The sequence below is a fragment of the Lacerta agilis genome, chromosome 5 (assembly GCF_009819535.1).
Source record: "Lacerta agilis isolate rLacAgi1 chromosome 5, rLacAgi1.pri, whole genome shotgun sequence".
NCBI classification, from domain to species: Eukaryota; Metazoa; Chordata; class Lepidosauria; order Squamata; family Lacertidae; genus Lacerta; species Lacerta agilis.
In genome coordinates this window covers 42,656,229-42,676,011 of record NC_046316.1, presented here as the reverse complement: position 1 = coordinate 42,676,011, position 19,783 = coordinate 42,656,229, and the positions used below count along the sequence as shown (strand labels likewise).

The window sequence follows — 19,783 nt, the reverse complement described above, 5'->3', positions numbered from 1 at the left end:
CCATTAGATAAGAGCAGCAACCTCAGTTTGGAAGCTAATGTGCAGGAAGACTGAATAAAACACACTATTTCATTTGGAGAACTGTAGCTAATGGCCAATTAATATAATCCCTTAAATGTGGTCAGTTGTGAGGACAGAGCACAGTTGCCTGTAAGCCTAAAAATAAGCGCAAAGGCAGTAAAATGGTTGTCCTACTGTGTGTGTTTTTTTTGTGTGTGTGTGTGCGCACCCTGGGATTCCCTGGACAAAAGTGCAGGATATAAATTTAATAATTTATAGTTCAAGATACAGAAGTCATTTCAAGAAATCTAACCAGGAAAAAAGAAGAAAGAAGAAAAACAGTATGGAATCACAAATCCTGCAAAAACAAAAAATCCCAACAACTCAAAAACCCCACACCTGCATTGTCCACCAAATTTCAACTCTGTCCTTTAAATTTAAGCACATGCACATCAAGAACAGCAAAGGTCAGAATCACAATTTGCATCTGCTAATAATACAAATACCCACAGAGTCAAAACGTGGGTGTTACAGGAAGCATAGGTCAGTATGTCAGTGTGGGTGAATATAGGAAACATGATGTAATTGCTGGCGGCTGTCAACGATATTTCTGTATTTATAAACAAACAAAGAGTTCAGCCCCAATGTCAGAGCTTCACCAAAAGAAAAGAACAAAATGGAAAAATGTCGATGTCATAAATTTATCTCTGCAGAAAGATATCTCATTATTTCCATTATTGTTTCTATTCTCTTTCTCAGGGAAACTGTGGTGACAAAATATATATTAAGTTAATAAACTCATATACTGCCTTTTTGGGGGTTGGAAATTAAACCTTGGTCAAATTGTTGAGGCCCGCTTGAAACTAAATAGGCAGGAATACTGGTGCAGGCTGCTTCAGCTGCTCCATAAAAGTTGAAAGTTTAAGATGGTGTCTCAGGAAGGAGCATGAATTCAGAAACATAGAATCATAGAATCATAGAGTTGGAAGAGACCACAAGGGCCATCCAGTCCAACCCCTTGCCAAGCAGGAAACACCATCAAAGCATTCCTGACAGATGGCTGTCAAGCCTCCGCTTAAAGACTTCCAAAGAAGGAGACTCCACCACACTCCTTGGCAGCAAATTCCACTGTCGGACAGCTCTTACTGTCAGGAAGTTCTTCCTAATGTTGAGTTCATTTTATTAGTTGATATTTTTGAGAACTAGTTTCTCCTTTTTTGCATTCCCTTAAAAATAACTCCCACTGCAATCTCATAATGCACATTTACTGGTTGGTAAGGCCCCACTGAACATAATGGGATTTATTTCTGAAGGAACATTTATAGGATTTCACCATTTAAAGTATAAAATTGTGGGCGGGGGTGGGCATATCCTTCAGCACTGCTGGGGTAAACCACACCCCTTGTCTATCACCAAAATAACGCTGGTAAACTGAACCATTCATTACTTCATTATCTACATGAATCACCTTCACTGAGTCATATTTGTTGCAAAGCCAGGTGGATTTTTATAAACTTGTCAGTGTGTACTCAGATTACAATTACAACCATATAAAGTTGATATCATAGGTAAAAAACATGGCCATTTATTTAAATGTATTGCTCATTATTTTTCAGAGGCATGTTAAGTGCACTTTATGTGACAAGTTATTTCTATAGGTTGCTTTCAATGTGGAATTTAAGAACGACCTTGTACGTTGCAGAAGCAGATTTTTAAAAAAGTTTCCTTTGTTTAAAAAAAATTGCATTTGTTCTTTTCCCCCCTCTTCATTTTTGTTGTTGTAGTTCCCTATCAATTTCAAAGGGACAGCCACTCAATATTTGGCAGCCTGCAACTTTAGTGTTTCTCATCCAAATGACACAAGCTTTGCAGGTATCCTAAAACCATCCCATGGCACAACTCCTGTCAAATACATGAATAGTAGTAGTAGTAGTAGTAGTAGTAGTAGTAGTAGTAGAAGAAGAAGAAGAAGAAGAAGAAGAAGAAGAAGAAGAAGAACATCACAGTCTTGTGTAATGGGGAGGTGACACTTACTGCAGTGCTAAATTATTTGTTCTTTGAACAATTTTCACCTTCTATGTTGTTCTAATCTCTGGAGATGTACAGCGTAAGACTTTACATACACCAGAGCCTTTTAATAGTAACAGCAATTTTTTAAACATTGGTTGGATCATGTCCAAAGGTCATAAAATGGAATGTGCAAGTATACAGAGGAGTTGTGTTGCTGGTCACTAACTAAACCACAACCAAAATTTTATTGGAGCCATAATATTTGATAAAAATGGAAAGCATAATGTTGGTGGTCAACAAAAGAGGTTGAAAGACTGTCTCAAGGCAAATCTAAAAAAATGTATTATAAACACCAACAATTGGGAAACATTTGCCTGTGCACGCGCCAATTGGAGAACAGCCGTTACCAAAGGTGTCATGGGCTTTGAAGACACTCGAACTCAGGACGCAAGGGAGAAATGTGCTAAGAGGAAGGCATGCTTGGCAAATCCACACCATGATCAACTCCCGCCTGGAAACCAATGTACCCACTGTGGAAGGACGTGTGGGTCCAGAATTGGCCTCCACAGTCACTTACGGACTCATCACTAAAATGGTGTTTATGGAAGACAATCCTACTCAGCTGCAAGTGATCGAAGAAGAAGAAGAAGAAGAAGAAGAAGAAGAAGAAGAAGAAGAAGAAGAAGAAGATTTGATGGTCCTGGTACTGGAAAAGTAAACACACTTTTCCATTTCCCAAAATACTTCAGTGTTAGGGAAGTGGTAGTGTTCCTACAAAAGAAGCACTATCTCGTAGGCAGCCCCAAAACTGTGGGCAACCTGACCAATGGGATATAAATGCACATATATCAGGCACTGAATTGACTGTGCCCTTTAAAGGAACTTCTGAGTTGAAAGAAAGAATGGCCATAAGCAGAACTTCACTGACATGGCTATGATAAAATGACTCAAGGAAATGTCATTGTTTGAGAAGAATGGACCTGGGGAAGCCCTTTACCTGTAATGACATGGCAACACTCCTCCCACCCATCCAAAACAAATAACACCGCTAAGCTGAAGGTCACAGTTGCTTGTGTGAGGATAAGCTACTATGTATACTCTTCCTACCGGAATCGTACTGTATAGAATAATAAACATTTCCGAACAACAGGAAAGGAACAAAGGGAATACAAAATTCAGAAGAACAAAAAAAGTAACCAGACAAACGTCTATGTTATGGGGGAAGGAAGTGCAGTGGTGTGAGTTTATGCTTTTATCCAGTGTTTTTTTTTCTTTAAAAAAATGTTTAGGGGTACTCTCATTTTCCTACTTATATTGAAATACTGCCTCTCAACGAGGCCAAACTTAGATTCACTAAATGTTTAGGGGTATGCGTCCACCTACGTCCCCCCAGAAAAAAGCACTGCTTTTATCATGCTAAATGTGCTCCCCGGGTTTTGCAGCAACAGTGAATAAGCTGCTATTATTTCCTACCCCTGGTGGTACATTACACCACAAAAATAAACAAGAGCTCCCAAGAACTGGCTAGCCTATGGGATTGAGTCAGTGATTTGTGGCTGGGGGGAAAAAACTAGTGATAGGAGTTTGTGGGCAGCGGAGTAGGCTGCATGTTGAGACCCTTCTAATTCTTGGAACAGCCAAGCTAGCTTCATGGTGAGGTGGTGGGCCATTAGGGGAACAAAGGGAGTGTGTGATGGCAAGTGAGTGCGGCCTCCTCCCTCAACTCAGGGATAGTTTGTTAGAAGGACAAAGCCAGAGCTGAGAGTAGGAGTGATATGAGCTAGAAGGAAAACAGCAAGATGAGAAGCAGGGTGTGTGGGGGGCGGGGAGGGGGGGAGAGAGATGATTGATTTCTGTCTGAATCCAAGTCTGCGGCTTTGGACAAATAAGGGTGGGGTGTTAATGCTGCAAGGCCCTCCATCACAGGCTCAGGTTTCATATATGTGTAAATAAACTATATATATCACAAAGACTTCCACACTGGAGAGCCAGTGTGGTGTAGTGGTTAAGAGTTGTAGACTCGTAATCTGGGGAACCGGGTTCGTGTCTCCACTCCTCCACATGCAGCTGCTGGGTGACCTTGGGCTAGTCACACTTCTCTGAAGTCTCTCAGCCCCACTCACCTCACAGAGTGTTTGTTGTGGGGGAGGCAGGGAAAGGAGAATGTTAGCCGCTTTGAGACTCCTTCGGGTAGTGAAAAGCGGGATATCAAATCCAAACTCTTCTACTTCTTCTTCTTCCTCATTCCAAAGGAAAGACGAACTCTGGGTAAATGCCTGGAACCCCTGGAATCTCACCCCGCTCAGAGATAGGGGTGGCGTGCAACCAGAGATGTAGGAAGCTGCTCGGGCACCCGGAGTGGCAAACACGACGTGTACCTGGGGGCAGGGCGTCGCCATGTAGCGCGCATGCGCAGCGTCGCTACATACATGTGATGCATGCGGAGTGAGACTTTTTACTGGGCGGTGGGGCAACGGCACCCCCTGCCTCCCAAGCCTACAGCGAGCCTGGGGAAAGGGGGAGAGCTTTGCCGGCGGCCTGGATGAGCTGTTATGGACGTCGTTCGCTGTAGACTTGGGAGTTGCGGGGGTCGCGCTGAGTGTCACCCTCCCCCAGGGTGGCACCCGGGGCGGCCTGCCCCCACCGCACCCCCTTTGCTCTGCCCCTGCGTACAACAGTATTAACATTTGTAGCTGCCCTGCAGGCTCACCTGGAGGCAAATCTGTCTTGTCACAAACTTGAATATATTTATGTCTCAGCATAAATATGGAGCGTTTCATCAGTTTCTGCGTCAGGCTTTCTGTAATTACATTTGCAAATATTACAAGGGACCCAATAGGCCTCCAGTGATATTCCAAAAGTAACCAAGCTGCATCACTGGAACTTCTTGCGGTATATTAAAAACAGCCAGTTGCTTAGGTCCCATCACATTCCTTATATGCAGAATCACAAAAATGAAAACTGTGAGAGGGTTCAAAGGTATTCTCAGGGTGTAATCCTATGGCCCCTGGAGGATTGGGTGGAGGACCACAGGGGCCATAGAACAGAGATGTCAGAGGCTCAGTCGCTGAACCCTTTGAAGCTCTGCTGAAACCAGTGTGGAAGTTCTGATGTCAGAAGAGTAAAAAAACCAACAACCCAGCATTCCATGGGTGTGCCAAGAAGCAGCTTAGATCCAAAGTTCTCCCAGTCCCTTGACACAATCCCAAATTAGGAGGGAAATTAGACACAGTTGTGTGTATGTCTAAATTTCTCCATCCACATGTTTCCATGAGGGGGGGATTAAATATTTTTCATCTCCCTTACCCCCACCATGGGCGTAGTCAGGATTTTTGTTGGGGGGGCAGGCCTTTTGTTGGGGGGGGGGTGGCAGAACCTCAGTTTGCTATGTATTTTTATTGATTTAGATCAGGGGTCCCCAAACTAAGGCCCGGGGGCTGGATGTGGCCCAATCGCCATCTAAATGCGGCCCACGGATGGTCCGGGAATCAGCATGTTTTTACATGAGTAGAATGTGTCCTTTTATTTAAAATGCATCTCTGGGTTATTTGTGGGGCCTGCCTGGTGTTTTTACATGAATAGAATGTGTACTTTTATTTAAAATGCATCTCTGGGTTATTTGTGGGGCATAGGAATTCGTTCATATATTTTTTTTTACAAAATATAGTCTGGCCCCCCACAAGGTCTGAGAGACAGTGGCTGAAAAAGTTTGCTGACCCCTGATTTAGATGGAGGCAGCTGCCCCTCTCTGCCCATGCCCCCACCATAGGGTTGTAGCCTACAGCTTCAATCCAAAAAACACTTACTAGAAATCTCAGAAAGACTTGCTTCTAAGTAAACATGTCCAGTAAATATGTTGTAAATGTGTGAAAAGAGGGAGGCACCCCAGACATCCTCAACAGAAATGGAACAGTATATCCAAATCAAATCAAGTCGAATGGAAGCATTTCACAAAAAGTGCACAGAAGGAATCAAAGATCAGCAGCCACGATGGTAGCTGTAGAGACATTATTAGGCACTCTTTAGGAATCAGGATGGTGCCTTGTTAAGCTTGAGTTATATGTAATCAAACTATGAAAGAATACTGTGTTCTCCATTGTGTAAATTATACAATGCAAGTTTTGCTGGCACACGACAGACATTGTGGGTGAAAGTTTCATCACGTCTTCATGAATCATGATACACTATTAGATGGTGTGACTCTAGGACTTTTACTGAAAGATCATTTAAAACATTTGAATAATTGTGAATGCATGAAAAGCTGCTTTCTCACAGAGAAAGGAGCAAACTCTATGACCCTTCATGGGTTTGATAGAAAATGTTGCCATGGTAATTGCAAACCATTGTTCACAGCTGACTTCAGCATTCATTGTTGCATTCTGATTACAGCTTTTGTTTCATTACGAAGTGTGATTACTGAAAGCCTCCTTACAACAAAGATGTATTTTCATGCAAGAGATGAGTATAGAAGAGGCCTTTTAGAGGACCCCCCCCCCCCGTTTTAAGCCTGAAAAAAAGGGGGAAGCCCTACTGCACAGTGGAAAATATTAAATAATCCAGAGGAAGCAAAATCTAAAATTGATTGTTGTAAAAGTGGTTTTATGACACCATTGGAAAGAACAATTATTGGTCTCTCAAAGCTTTATGAGGTAATGCTTGAATTTACTGGACTTCTGACTTAAAACGCAGAACAAAGGAGCTTTTAAAATTATATTTACTCAGACTTCTCTGCAATTATGAACTTGTTTAAACATTGATACATTTTATTGCATCAGCTTATACAAGAGAGCATGCAGACTCCTACACTAATGTAATTTGGCCTAATAAATGAAAGCACTGCAACCACATGGTATCTTCTGTCCTTTGACCAACACAGTGTGCTTTGAAACATGCTCAGCAACAGTGAAAAATCTATCAGTTTTTACGGTTCAGTTTTTATGCACTGAACTGCAAACAATGTTTATACAATCTTTGTATCGGAATCAGGAATAATGGATAAATCCCAATTACCGGTATTTGATGTCAGACTTCCTATATCCCATCATGATTACAAAGCCTGTTATGGCTGGCCCAAAATATTTATCTGATTTAGTTATGTTAGTCAATATAATGACCAATATTATCTTATCTTAGTTAATGAACATGTATGTAACGGGGATAATTATTTACTAAATTTAATTCCTACTTTTTCTCCACGGAGAGCAAGGTATTGTGCATGGTCAACACAGTCTAATCATTTATTTTATTTAAAAGAATCCTCCTAAGCCACCTGCAAAAAATGTGAAGCAAAGTGGTGCACATGCTGCAATAAATAAATAAATCCAATCCATATTAAATCTAAACCCAAAAACTCGACAGTTAAAATAATAAAACAGTAAAAGCGAGATAAAGCTAGCTGTATTGCATTTCTATCCTTGTGACCCATTCCACTCGCTCTCAAGACTCCACGCCTCGTTTTATTTGCAGTTTACTTTTCTTTCAATGGAGCCCAGTTACACCAATTAGCACTCTCCGCTCCCATTATTTCCTATGGACCTTCAGAGAGCTCCCATTGTCCCCAACGGGGACATTCCTGTCGTTCGTTTCAGTACATTCCTCCCCCGCCCCTAGTGAATACATGACAGGTCCGAGCCTGTAGCTTGAGTTCCGCGGAACTAGGAATACAAATCCCAGCATGCAACGGGTTCCGAAGCGATCGCGCGACGCGGGGGCAGGCGCTGGGAAGACTACACTTCCCATGATGCCTCTCGGCAAGAGAAAGCCGGGCTTTCGAAGCTCCCTTTATGGAGCACGGCCTTCTTGGGACCTGTAGTCCTTCACCGACTTCAACCCCCCCACCCCCATCCCAAGCTCTGGCGGCGGGAACTTGGCGCATGCGCCCTGGGCTCGCGAGAGCAGGCAGTTCCTGTAGCTCACACTGAGGTAACTAATAAAGTTTCTCCTCTGAGGAGGGAAGGAGAAGAGAGAGAGAGAGAAGGGGGAGAAAAAGAGCTCCAGCGCCGAGAGGAAAAGAGGGCGGGACCGCGCCGGGGAGCGGCTGGTCCGGCTTCGTAGGGCGCTCTGCGTTCAGGGGGCTCTCGCAGGAATTTCCGCGGATTTGAGTGAGTACCGGCCGCCTGAGGGAGAGAGCAGGGCCGGAGGAAGAAGAAGCGGGGTATTAAAAAACAAACAAACACGCCCCACTTCCCCGCTTAATGCCGCCGCCGCCGGCTGAAAGGGGTCTCGCCTTGCCTGAGGAAGGGAGCCCGGTGGCGGCGGCCTCTGTGTGGGAAGGTAGGGGGCCGCCAGGGCGGAGGCACCTCGGTGCAGGTCGGCGGCTGTGAGGCAAGAGACGGAGGCTTGGCCGGGCGAGGGGGGGGGCGGGCTGGGTCTGCTCTGGCGGTTCGTTAAGGTGAGCAGAGTGGGGTGGGGTGTGGAGGGGGGTTTAAACAGGTTATGGGGCGGAAGGAGCAGGTCTGAGGGAAGATGGGAGGGGGCGTGAGAATCCACTGGCCACGGCGGGGCAGCCTTTGCAGAGCCTGGAAGAGGCGGCTGTGGGCTGACAAGGCGGCATGTCCTCCTCCTCCTCCCCCCCCCCCAGGGCCAGGTGCTTGTTGCCCCCCTGCAGGCGAAGCTCCTTCCTGGCTGCCGTGGTGGACCTTTGGCCTCCCGAGAGTAGGGAGCTTGGTGGCGGCTGCTGCTGCTAAGCTCTCAAGGTGGCTTTGGGGTCTGCCAGGGGCAGCGCTCCCTCCTGAACGTTGAGGGTTGGGGTTGTGCTCCCTATCCGCAGGCAGGGATATCCCGCCGGGTGTTTTAAGTAATTGCTAAATAAGAATGCTGCGGGGCAGCACCGCGGGGTCATTACAGTGCCTTCACCCCCTAGAAGCGTATGGTTTGGCTACTACTGTGTGTTTGCAGTAGGGTCTGCTGGGATAGCTCAGTGGTTAGAGCATGAGACTCTTAATCTGGGGGTTCAGGCCCCACGTTGGGCAAAATGATTCCTGCATTGCGGGGGGGGGTGAGGTTGGACTAGAGGACTCTTGTGGTCCCTCCTAATTCTACAATTGTATGTTTCTGATTCTGTTTTTATGATCTTATGATCCAGACAGGGCTCCTCTTGATAGATATTTCTTTCTTTGTTTGTTTTTGGGGTGGGAAGTGCGGGTGGGGAGAGCAGCTGGCCTAGTTGCTGTGCTAGGAACTGCAAAGGGGACAGGATAATAAGGTGTGTGTAGTTTGTATGTGGCATTGGATATGCTCATGTTGAAACTGCCAGGCTGAGGAGCTGAAGGATTGGTGTCATGAGGGCGTCTGGGATTACCTCTTTGAAATGATTTTCAGGAAAGGCTGCCCTCTGCTTTTGCTTAACTCTGCAGCATGTAGCATTTTCTCTTAAATGCCTGCCTACTCTTTGACTAGGACTCCCAAAGTGACTTTTTACCCTGGGGAAAACTTGGCAGCTCATGGTATAATTAACCTGGTAAATGTTTGAGACTATGCAACATCCCCAGCGGTCAGGGGTTGATCTTGTTACCAAGTAATTTTTGTTACTTCAGTATTCTGAGTGTGACGCTGTGGAGACTCAGATCTTATCAGTCTCGAGAATTATAGAGTGATTTGGGTTGTGGTTGAATACTGTGCTTTTGTAAAGGGTGGGTGCATGAATGCTGACAAATATTTTCAGTGGGTTTTCAGAGTTATGCCTTGGTGTATGATGCAAACTGGAATCTTGAAGCAGCAACTTAAAGGCAATTAGAAGAGATACTTTAATTAAAACTTTATTTGCTTTAAGTGTTGTATTTCCTTTTTGATGACTTCAAAAGCCTGCTAATACTGGGGTTTTTAGCTTCATTAATATCTGTAAAGGGTTCAAAGTTCCTTATGTAGCTGTTTTTGTTTGCCAAACATTATTTTCACTTTATCATCACAGGATACTAATGCTTTCTGAGAAGTTTGGAGATGTATATCTTTTCTATGTGCATTTGTAATTCGCTCTTCACACTAGTCTCAGGATGAAGAATACACATACACTAAAACCAACAATTAATAATATAAACTAAACAGAAAATTATAACATTGGTATATTACATGGGGAAGTTTGTACATAGATATTCCTGAAGTATCTTCTTCAAAGAAAGTGCTAATGTAATTATTGAGATTTTGACTTTTGGGGGGGCTGGGGGAGGGGGATGAATTGAGAACAGTCTCCAGATATGGGATATGCATATCTGGGGTATCTAGATTGATACTTAGGCCTAAATTGCAAGATGTGTCTATGCCAGTGGCCAGTCCCCCTCTTGTGCCATTTGATGGTTGAGTTGGAATTAGTAGCATTCCCACATTCTGAAATAGCATAGCTTAATAAGAGTACAGATAACCACAATAAAAAAATACATTTACAACTGCTATCGTATAGGCTCTAGAATCAATGAGGCATTTTCTAGTCTTCAGGAGATTATGTAATCATTAACATTTATAATACAGTCTATGCAATCACCTATTTTTAAGTGCCTAATATCAACATAAAATGCTATGTCAGGGTGGGAACCCCCTTTTAGTCTGAGGACCATAGTTCTTTCTGAGCAACCATCTGGAGGTCAGATGCCAATGGCAGGCATGGCTGGGGCAAAGTGGGCATGGCAGTGAATGAAACGTTTACCTTTGTACAGCCTGCTAGTTTCTACACACATTTCCCTCTCCAATTATTAGAGTTCATGGGCACATTGTGGTGAGGCAAAAACACTAAAGGAAGATATGAAGCAGGACCAGTGAGGAGTGTGGTTGGGAAGGAAGTGTGGCTTGGGGAGAATACCAAGGGCTAGAGAGCCTTATCCACCCCCTGAGAATGAGGTTCCCCATTCCTGCATAATATAGTACCAGTTATTAAGTATACATATTTTTAATGTATGTGTTATACTCAGTACTTCTTTTTTCAGTACTTCCCCCCCCCCAAAAAAAATGTTTAGGAGTACTCTCATTTTCCTACTCATATTGAAATATTTCCCCTGAATGAGGCCAAACTTAGATTCACAAAATGTTTAGGGGTATGCGTACCCCTGCGTACCCCCAGAAAAAAGCACTGGTTATACTGAGTAGAATTTTAAATGTGGCAAAATTGCTTAGTTGCTAAACCAAATGTTAAGCTGATGTGGAGGGAACTGCTAACACGAGTGCAACTTTTTCTTATATGAATTGCTTTCCATTTAAGCTAGTGATTTCCAGAGATAGTATTTTGACCATCAAAGATATAATTCACAGGGCCCAGATTTTGTTCATGCAACTTGTTGAAGTAGTAGAAATTGTGTCCCTGCTGCAAGGAAGTTCATGAAGGTTTGCAACTTGCAGAACTAGGGCCTGTAGGCAACACCGTATCAGTATGTAACAGTTGAAAGGCTATCTGTATTAATGGAATGATTAAATAATTGCTTCCTGGGGGGAAAGGTTCTTCTCCTAATACTTTCATTTCCCATCCTCATCCATATTCACAGAATCAATAAATGTATATTTCACCCATCAATTAATAGTTGCAAAAGTTCTGTTTCCATCCCCTTTTCTTTGGCGCTGTGGTCTAAACCACTGAGCCTTGGGTTTGCCGATCAAAAGGTCAGCGGTTCGAAACCCCACGATAGGGTGAGCTCCCGTTGCTCGGTCCCAGCTCCTGCCAACCTAGCAGTTTGAAAGCACACCAAAGTTCAAGTAGATAAATAGGTACTGCTCCGGCGGGAAGGTAAACAGCGTTTCCGTGCGCTGCTCTGGTTTCACCAGAAGCGGCTTAGTCATGCTGGCCACATGACCCGGAAAAACTGTCTGTGGACAAATGCCGGCTCCCTCAGCCTATAGAGTGAGATGAGCGCCACAACCCCAGAGTCGTTTACGACTGGACTTAACTGTCAGGGGTCCCTTTACCTTTACCTTTTACTCTGCAGTTGTTTCAGTACCAAATTGTATTTCACTAGGATTGACAGAGTCTCCTATAGTGTGCTTTAGTAAAGGCACTGCAGTTGGTCTTGCATTGGGGACTAAATGATGAATTTAGTAATCAATATGTCTGTGATCATGTGTGACATCTAATATGGAAATCAGCAGCTTGGACAAAACACTAAAGACAAAACACTAAAGTTTTCACCCTTTCATGCTTTGTGGTGTGATGGTGCAGTTGTTTCAATGTTTTACCGCTGCTTCCCATAGGCATATGTTGGCCTACTGTGGGTACAGGATTCTGGACTAGATGGGCTTGATGCAACAGGCTCTTATGTTTCTGTGCATAAGTATGTTTTCTTCCCATTTAGTTGTTAACCCAGGAGATTTAGACAGTGCTGGCATGTATTAGAGCTTTTGGCATGCTGCAGCAACTGCAGCTATGGTTTCTAATCAATTGCTATAAGGAGAAAGTGAATTTCTGTGCAGGACTATCCTGTAAAAACACATCAAATTATCACCCAAAAATTTTATATACTTCATTACAAAGAATAGGACAGTGATGATGGAAAGATACAAAGGCTGTGACTGATACATAAATACTGATATATAGCACCTCCTCCCTTTATTGCTGAATTGCAGAAATAGCATTTAGATAAAAGGCCTTGTTCACAACTCTTGTACTCAATTTTCAGTTTTGCAGGAATGGACAATCCACTTAATATTTTAATGTGTGAGCATCTTTCGGTCTGGAAATGAATTGGCAATCAGTGCTGCTGTTTGTTTGTTTGTTTTGAAAGGGGTTATGTGAGTTCTAAATGGAGCTCCAGACAGTAATCTGCATGCTGTGGTGTGGACTAATTGAATTTTGAGTCTTTTTCAAGAGCAGCTCCATGTCAGAGTGCATAACAATAATCCAGTCTGGAAGTTACCAGAGCATGTTGATCAGCTAGCTGTAGTTGGAAGATAGGCATTCCTAGTCACTGAGGCTACCTGAACCTCCAGTGACAATGTTGGCTGTAGGAGTGCCCCCAAGCTATGGACCAGCTCCTTCCAGGAAATTTCAAGCCAGTCCAGAACAGGTGGTCTCCCCATATGTAAGATTTGAGAAACTGGAGCACATAAATCTTATAATGATTCAGCTTATTGGTCCACATGCACATGGTGCATACCACTAAAGTACAGAAGACTGGTTCCGACAGCCATCAGGTTCCAAGCATGCTGTCTTGTATATGACTATTTACAACGCAGGCAGAAATCCCATTATGGAGACAGTTATTTGATAAGGATTTCATTATGAATTATATGGTAGTTTGATTTATATAAACCTGATTTTTACCATGCATTTCCTGCTATTGGAATATGAAACAGGGTTTCTTTTGTTTTAAAGGAAGGAAGTTAGTGTTGGTGCTTTTAAAAGTAGGTATACTTCCTTAAGGAAGATGCAGAAACATCAGGGCTGTGTAGGTTCCAAAGACCAATATAATCAAGGCATTTCATGGAGACAGTAAGAATTTACAGTGGTTCTGACAGTTTAAGCTCCAGACAGCTTCAGAAAATTGTCGACTTGATGCATTTTCCTCAGGTCTAAAATAAATTATTTCACTAATCTATGTGAAATGCCTATTGTTTGAGGGAAATAGTTTAGTTTGTAATACTTAAAATCTATTTCTATAAGATACTAATGACTTTTCAGATTTGTCACATTCCAATATGTTCTTCTTAATCTTCTGTTTTAGTCTTCTGTTAGTTTAATTTAGTATGTTTTAATTTGTTTATTTTTATGTTGCTCATCACCTTGAGGATCCTTGTTGGGTAAAAAGGCAAGATATAAATGCCTTTGATGTATTGACAAGAATTAGGGTGGAAAAATTCCAAGCATTTTGATGACTAGGATCCTAAAAATTGGGGCTGATGTCTAGAGTGGCTGGGGAAATATATTATTATTATTGAAATAGGGAGCATTTTCTCTCCTAAGATATTTAGGGAGTGACTTTTATGACAGAGATCTATTGGTAGCAGGTTCAATTTTATTGACACTGGGTAATATTTAGCTAGATAATGGATCAGAGTAGGTGCATTGAAATTAATAGACTGAAGTTATTCAATTTGAACTCCGTGGGTCTGCTGTAGGTATGATTAATGTTGAATTTTGCCCCACTCTAAAATGGTATTTTAAGCATTTGAATACTAGGCACAGTGCATATCTTCAGAACCTTATGTAGGGTGATGTCCATAGTTCTTTAACTTTTCCTTGTTTTGTGTTCCCTTTGGGCAGTTTTCATCTTTGCATCTCTTTAGCCTTTTGAATTCAAAATCCTTCTTGAATGTAGTGCCAAAAATCAAATGGTGTCTTTTAAATACAGGCTACAATCTCACACAGAGTTAAGTGTGCTCAAACCCATTTCCCCCCTATTAGCACTTAATTTTGTATTGATACAGAAGTTGGACCAATGAAAAGTTCATTTAGACTTGTGAAGTGTGTCAGTTGCTTAGCCAATCTACTCATCTAGTGAAATGTTGTGTGGATCCAAGAATGCAGCTATTTATGCTGTGAACATTTTCTATTAGCATCACTCTGTTTTCAGATAGCAAAGGCAAGAGTGAAGGGCCCTTGATCCAAAGCTACAGAAGTATGTGGTGTGATATATCTATATACCACATGCACACACACCCTTTGTCTATCTTCATTTAGAAACAGATGCCTGCTTGTCTGCTTTGTAACAACATTTAAAACTAACACCTGTTTTTTAAATAGTGGCTATGTAATTCTTCACTAAATTGAAAACCAAGTGTGTGTTTAGACTATCCTTGTGGCTTCAAACAAAAGCTAGTGAGAATTGTTTCCCCCTCTTTATTACTGACGCTTGCATTACCTAGTGATATATAATAATTACATACTTTACATTCTTTGATGTTCAGTAACTTGTCTTTATGGACATGTATTACAATACTAATAAAATAATTTTAAATATTTTATCACCGTAAGACATGATTGCCCTATATTTGATCCATCAGGTGGTTAACCCTGGTTATAGTATTACTTAATATGCCTTTTGTGGTGTGTTAACTCCCTAGAGTATGTAGCATTGGACTTTTGTGTCATAGCATTGTATTGAATTTAGTTTGCTACACACTAAGCAGGACTTTGAGTTTTGCATCAAGCCAGACTGGATCCAGAATAAATTATGCATTGAATTTGGATGCATTTACTGTGTTAATTTTAGTTTACAGAATTCAGTTTGTCAGATAGTTTGAAATTATTTGAACAGTATTGGGTGTGCACAGGGCAAAGTGTTATGGGAATGGAAAAACAGCCGACTTTGGGATGGGTTGTGATGGGAGGTAGATGAAATGTTGAAAATCACTTAACTTTTCATCTGTCTTTTTGTGAAACCAAAGGAGTGGTTGGAAGAGCAGTGAACATAGATGAGCTAGTGTTGTGGCTTTTGGCTTGTTTTTTTGGACTGGTTGCTGAAAGTTTGAATTCTGTTCTTCCAACCTTTGGAAGGGGGCTCAGATCCAGAAGTGCAGTTTTGATGCTAATATACTTGCATATACTGTGTTGGCCCTCAAAAGTTAAGTGGCAGGAATGTAGCTTCTGCAAAAGATTAGCAATAATTCCAGACTCAGCTCTTTGTGATAGAAATCATGCTACAGTTATTACTCCTAGTTCTGATCTGCTTGGGAGGGTAATGTGCATTTTGCTTTGCATCTTCCTTAGAAGTGGCTAAGCGGGAAGTACTTTGTGACTCATAACTGTCTTGAACATTGGCAGAGGGTGATAATATAGTAGCAGGAGGGATAAAAAATTAATTTTGAATTAAAAAAACTAAAGGAGATACTTTAAAAAATAAGTAAGTAAAAGCTGGCTAAACAGAAGCGAGGAACCTATGGCCCTTCAGATATTCTTCTTAAAAATATCCTCCAGTATCTTACCAGGATCATTCACAAGGTGATCTTTAAGAGAACTTCTTATAGAATTTTGTTACCTGACCTATGCAATTTGTTCAGCTTTCAGATTATGAATCTTAACGATTTTTCAAGGATATATAGTGCTCATATCATGGAGGAAAATTCTTAGCTCAGTAATTTCTTGAAAGTTATACACACAGTAAATTTGCATGTTTTCACAGAAGTCCACTGTGCTTTGTTGCTGCTAGATAAATGTGCTTTAACCATTAAATAATTAGGATTTTAGCATTAACTTTCAGTTAGTGATATTCCTTAAAATCCTTAAATGTGTATTGAAAACTAAATAGAAATCTAAGTTGATGTAACTTAGATGTGCTGCAGAATTATATGACTGAACATTTTTTAGTTATGTCCCTAGGTTGTGTTTGTTTTGTTTTGTTATGTTATAGCCGCCACTTTGTATGCATTTTTATTAAGGAAACGTGTGACCTGTAACATGGGAAATTTGGTTTAAATCAGTTCTTTTTTTAAAAAAATGGGCTATTCTTAAGACTGAAGTCCCTCTAACTTCCCAGATCTTGTGTATGGGATATACAGTCAAACCTGGACTCCCAAACATCTCAGTTTTGGAACATTTTGGCTCCCAAACACTGAAAACCCGGAAGTAAATGCTCCAGTTTCCGAATGTTTGGCACAGCTTCTGCTTGAGTGCAGGAAGATCTTGCAGCCACTCAGAAGCTGCGCCTCGGTTGGCGAACATTTTGGAAGCCAAACGGGCTTCCGAAATGGATTATGTTCAACAACTGAGGTTTGTCTGTACTTCCTAGTACTGTAAGCACATTAATACTGAGCCCTTGAGATCTATGTAACTATGTTTTGGTTTCAGTAAATAGCTAGCAGATGAAACTTGACTATGCTGTTATGAGGGCTGGATAAATCTGGGATATCTGGTAACTACACACATACACCACCCAAAATAAAGGCCGTAGAAGTCTGGCCCTGAGTAATAAAATAAAAACTAACTTTTTTTTCTAGGCCACAAAGCTATAGATTGTATGCAGAGAATTTTAGCTAGTATATTATTATTATATGGCCCTGGCTAATTTGTCAGAATTCCCAAACGTAGATATAATGGCTTGCTTCATAATGGAGTGAAAATAAAACAAGCCCAAATTTTTGGCTGCTTGGATGTGGTATAGGTAGTAAAGGAAACCTGTCAGATATAAACTTTAGAATCTAATGGCTGAATATGTGTCCACACTTGCTTTGTCCTAGAAGATCTGGAGTATGCAAAGTATTTCTTGGTTATCCTTATACCAGTGTGCGTGGTCTCTCTCTCTCTCTCTCTCTCTCTCTCTTCCTTCCTGCTTGTTCCCAATAACACTGTTTCTGTCTATGGCTCCAAGGCATTGTGGTGAAATATTGTAACATGTTCTAACAAATGGTATAATTATAACTCCACAGTCCACTGCATTCTGGAATGAGTGGTGTTAAGACATCTCAAAAGTTTGAATATAGTTCATATTGTCTGTGAGATTATATATGCTTATTTGCATCATTGTTTAAATATTTTTATTAACTTGCTACATGTATACTTCCTCACTTTTAAACAAATGATACAAGAGCTTAGCAATGAGTTATTAAATCAAAATACCATTGGCATGAACACACACTTAAAATGGATACCAGCTTTCATGAAATATTTCAGGCAATATAAACATTTTGTATTTGGACTGAGAGCCATACATTTTTGTAGAGCCAAATGTCGAGAGGAGCAGTGTTAGAAACTCAGATATATAATCTAATTGTCATAAACCAAGGTTATGGTTGCCACAATGGAATGTCTTAGCACCTTTTATTTTTGCAATGGAGGTTAATACAATTATGATTATTCATTTCTATACCACTTTATATTTTAAAGAACAAATCCCAAAGTGGTTTACAGCACATTAAAGCATCAGATTAAATAATCCAGAATAAAACAAATTGAAGCTTCAAGGAAAATATTTCAGATCGTTCTCTAGGTGACATTTTGCTTTTCCCAGTTGCCAACCTGGCATCCAGAGATCTCCACGTGGTTGGAATTGGATCCGTACCAGTCGCAAAATACACCTGGGGCTTGGATAATTTCTAACACTGGTGGAGAGTTGTATTGCCATAATTTGTGATGCCCTTGGGTTGTTGAGATTTGCTCTGTTTTTCAGTTTATCAACAAGCTTAATAGAAGTGCCATTTGTCCCTATCAACTAGGATAATGTGTGGAGAGATTCATTGTGGCTGAATCTGCAGCATGTTTGCCTTAAGCTTCAGTCATTTGCTTGAAAGCAAGTTGTACCAAGACTTACCCGATTAAGTCTGTGTGGTTTATTTATTTATTACATTTATGTACCATCTTTTTTCTTTGAAGGAGCTCAAGGTGGTGTACATGGTTCTGCTCCCCATTTCACCCTCACAACAACCCTGTGAGGTAGCTTAGACTAAGGGATGGTGACTGGCCCAAGGACAACCAGTCAGTTTCATGGCTCTGTGGGGATTTGAACCATGGTCTTCCAGGTCATAGCCCAACACTTAGATTGAGCCTATAATATTCCTTAAATATTGTAACATTTCCCAAAAAAATACTGTATCTGTGCCAGAAGGACTCACTTAACACGATTATGCTTAATTGAAAGCTTAGAGGATGAGAAGTCCAAACAAACAATAATTAAAAGTAATCAAGCATTCAAACATGTCCCCCTCATTCCTTATCCCTAATTCACCTGCCTCACCTCTTCCTTCCTCTCCAGTATCTATCTATCTATCTATCTATCTATCAGTATTCATTCCCTTTCTATGAGGTTGAAAAGTCAAAAAAATAATAAGCATAAATAGAATATAGAAACTTCATATAACACTCACATGCAACACATTGCTGATGAACCAAGTCTACAACTGCTCTTGTGGAAAGGGTTTAAACCCCAGCAAGATTTTTGAAAGAATGATTTAGCACAATTATCTCTTAATATATTCTAGAAACTGAATAAATCCACTATCATTGTTTTATATACCTTGGTTGAAAGTGTCTTGGTAGCACTTGAAGCATGCAATTCTAATTATGTGAAGACTGTAAGTTTCAACATTATTTAGGCTTCTGAGTATAATGTACCATATTGGCCTGAATATACGCCTCACTTTCCCCCCAAATTCCAACCAGGAAAAGTTAAAGTGTGGCTTATATACGTGACTTTACGGTATGCAGCCAGGAGCGCTGGGCAAAGAGTGCCAGAAGCGTGGCAAAGTGGCGCCTGCCCTACCCTCTCCCCCAAGGCCAGGAAGGAAGAGAGCGAGGAAGGGGAAAGGCTGCCAGCAGTGCAGTGCAGCCCCCCCCCCCCAGCCCAGTATGGAGTCGGGAACAGCGACGAATGGAGCAGCTTATATTCGGGTATTTTTTATTTCTCTCTCCCCCCCCTTCCAATTTTAAAGGTGTGGCTTATATTCGGGTACGGCTTATATTCGGGCCAATATGGAAATATTCTCAAGTATCCCATCTATTTTGGAATATCTTGCTGTGCTCTCATGAAAAACAGGGTTTGGGGCAATGTTTAGTGAATCACAATGTTATTTTGTTTTTTTTATAAAGTTCAGTGGGGATTCCCCCTCTTGCTTGCTTATTTGAGTATCACCTTTTCCTAAAATAAGCTATGAAAGTACGTTAGATGAAACTAGTAATGAAACAGTATTGATTAAGTGCAGCTAGTACAGTAAACATTTGCTACTCTTTGTTTTGCAGTGTAATGTCCAAATTCAGAAATGCCTTATGTGGATCGCCAAAATCGTATTTGTGGTTTTCTAGACATTGAAGAAAATGAAAATAGTGGAAAGTTTTTGCGGAGATACTTCATATTGGACACAAGAGAAGATAATTTGGTATGGTACATGGATAATCCACAGGTAAAAACATTTCAAGATACTTTTAAATGTG

General features: G+C 41.3%; 1 protein-coding gene across 6 annotated transcripts in view; it reads left to right on the top strand.

Annotated features, from left to right (window-relative positions):
• The first annotated feature begins 7,813 nt into the window (after nt 1–7,813).
• PLEKHA1 (pleckstrin homology domain containing A1) overlaps nt 7,814–19,783 on the top strand; it is a 36,306-nt gene continuing 24,336 nt past the window's right edge. For 3 of the 6 annotated variants that reach the window (XM_033149488.1, XM_033149492.1, XM_033149491.1), the window contains exons 1-2: nt 7,939–8,111; nt 19,592–19,752. In XM_033149488.1, the coding sequence (XP_033005379.1) occupies nt 19,612–19,752 (141 nt within the window). In that variant the 5' untranslated portion in view covers nt 7,939–8,111; nt 19,592–19,611. The other 3 variants (XM_033149489.1, XM_033149490.1, XM_033149493.1) reach the window with 3 other exon arrangements.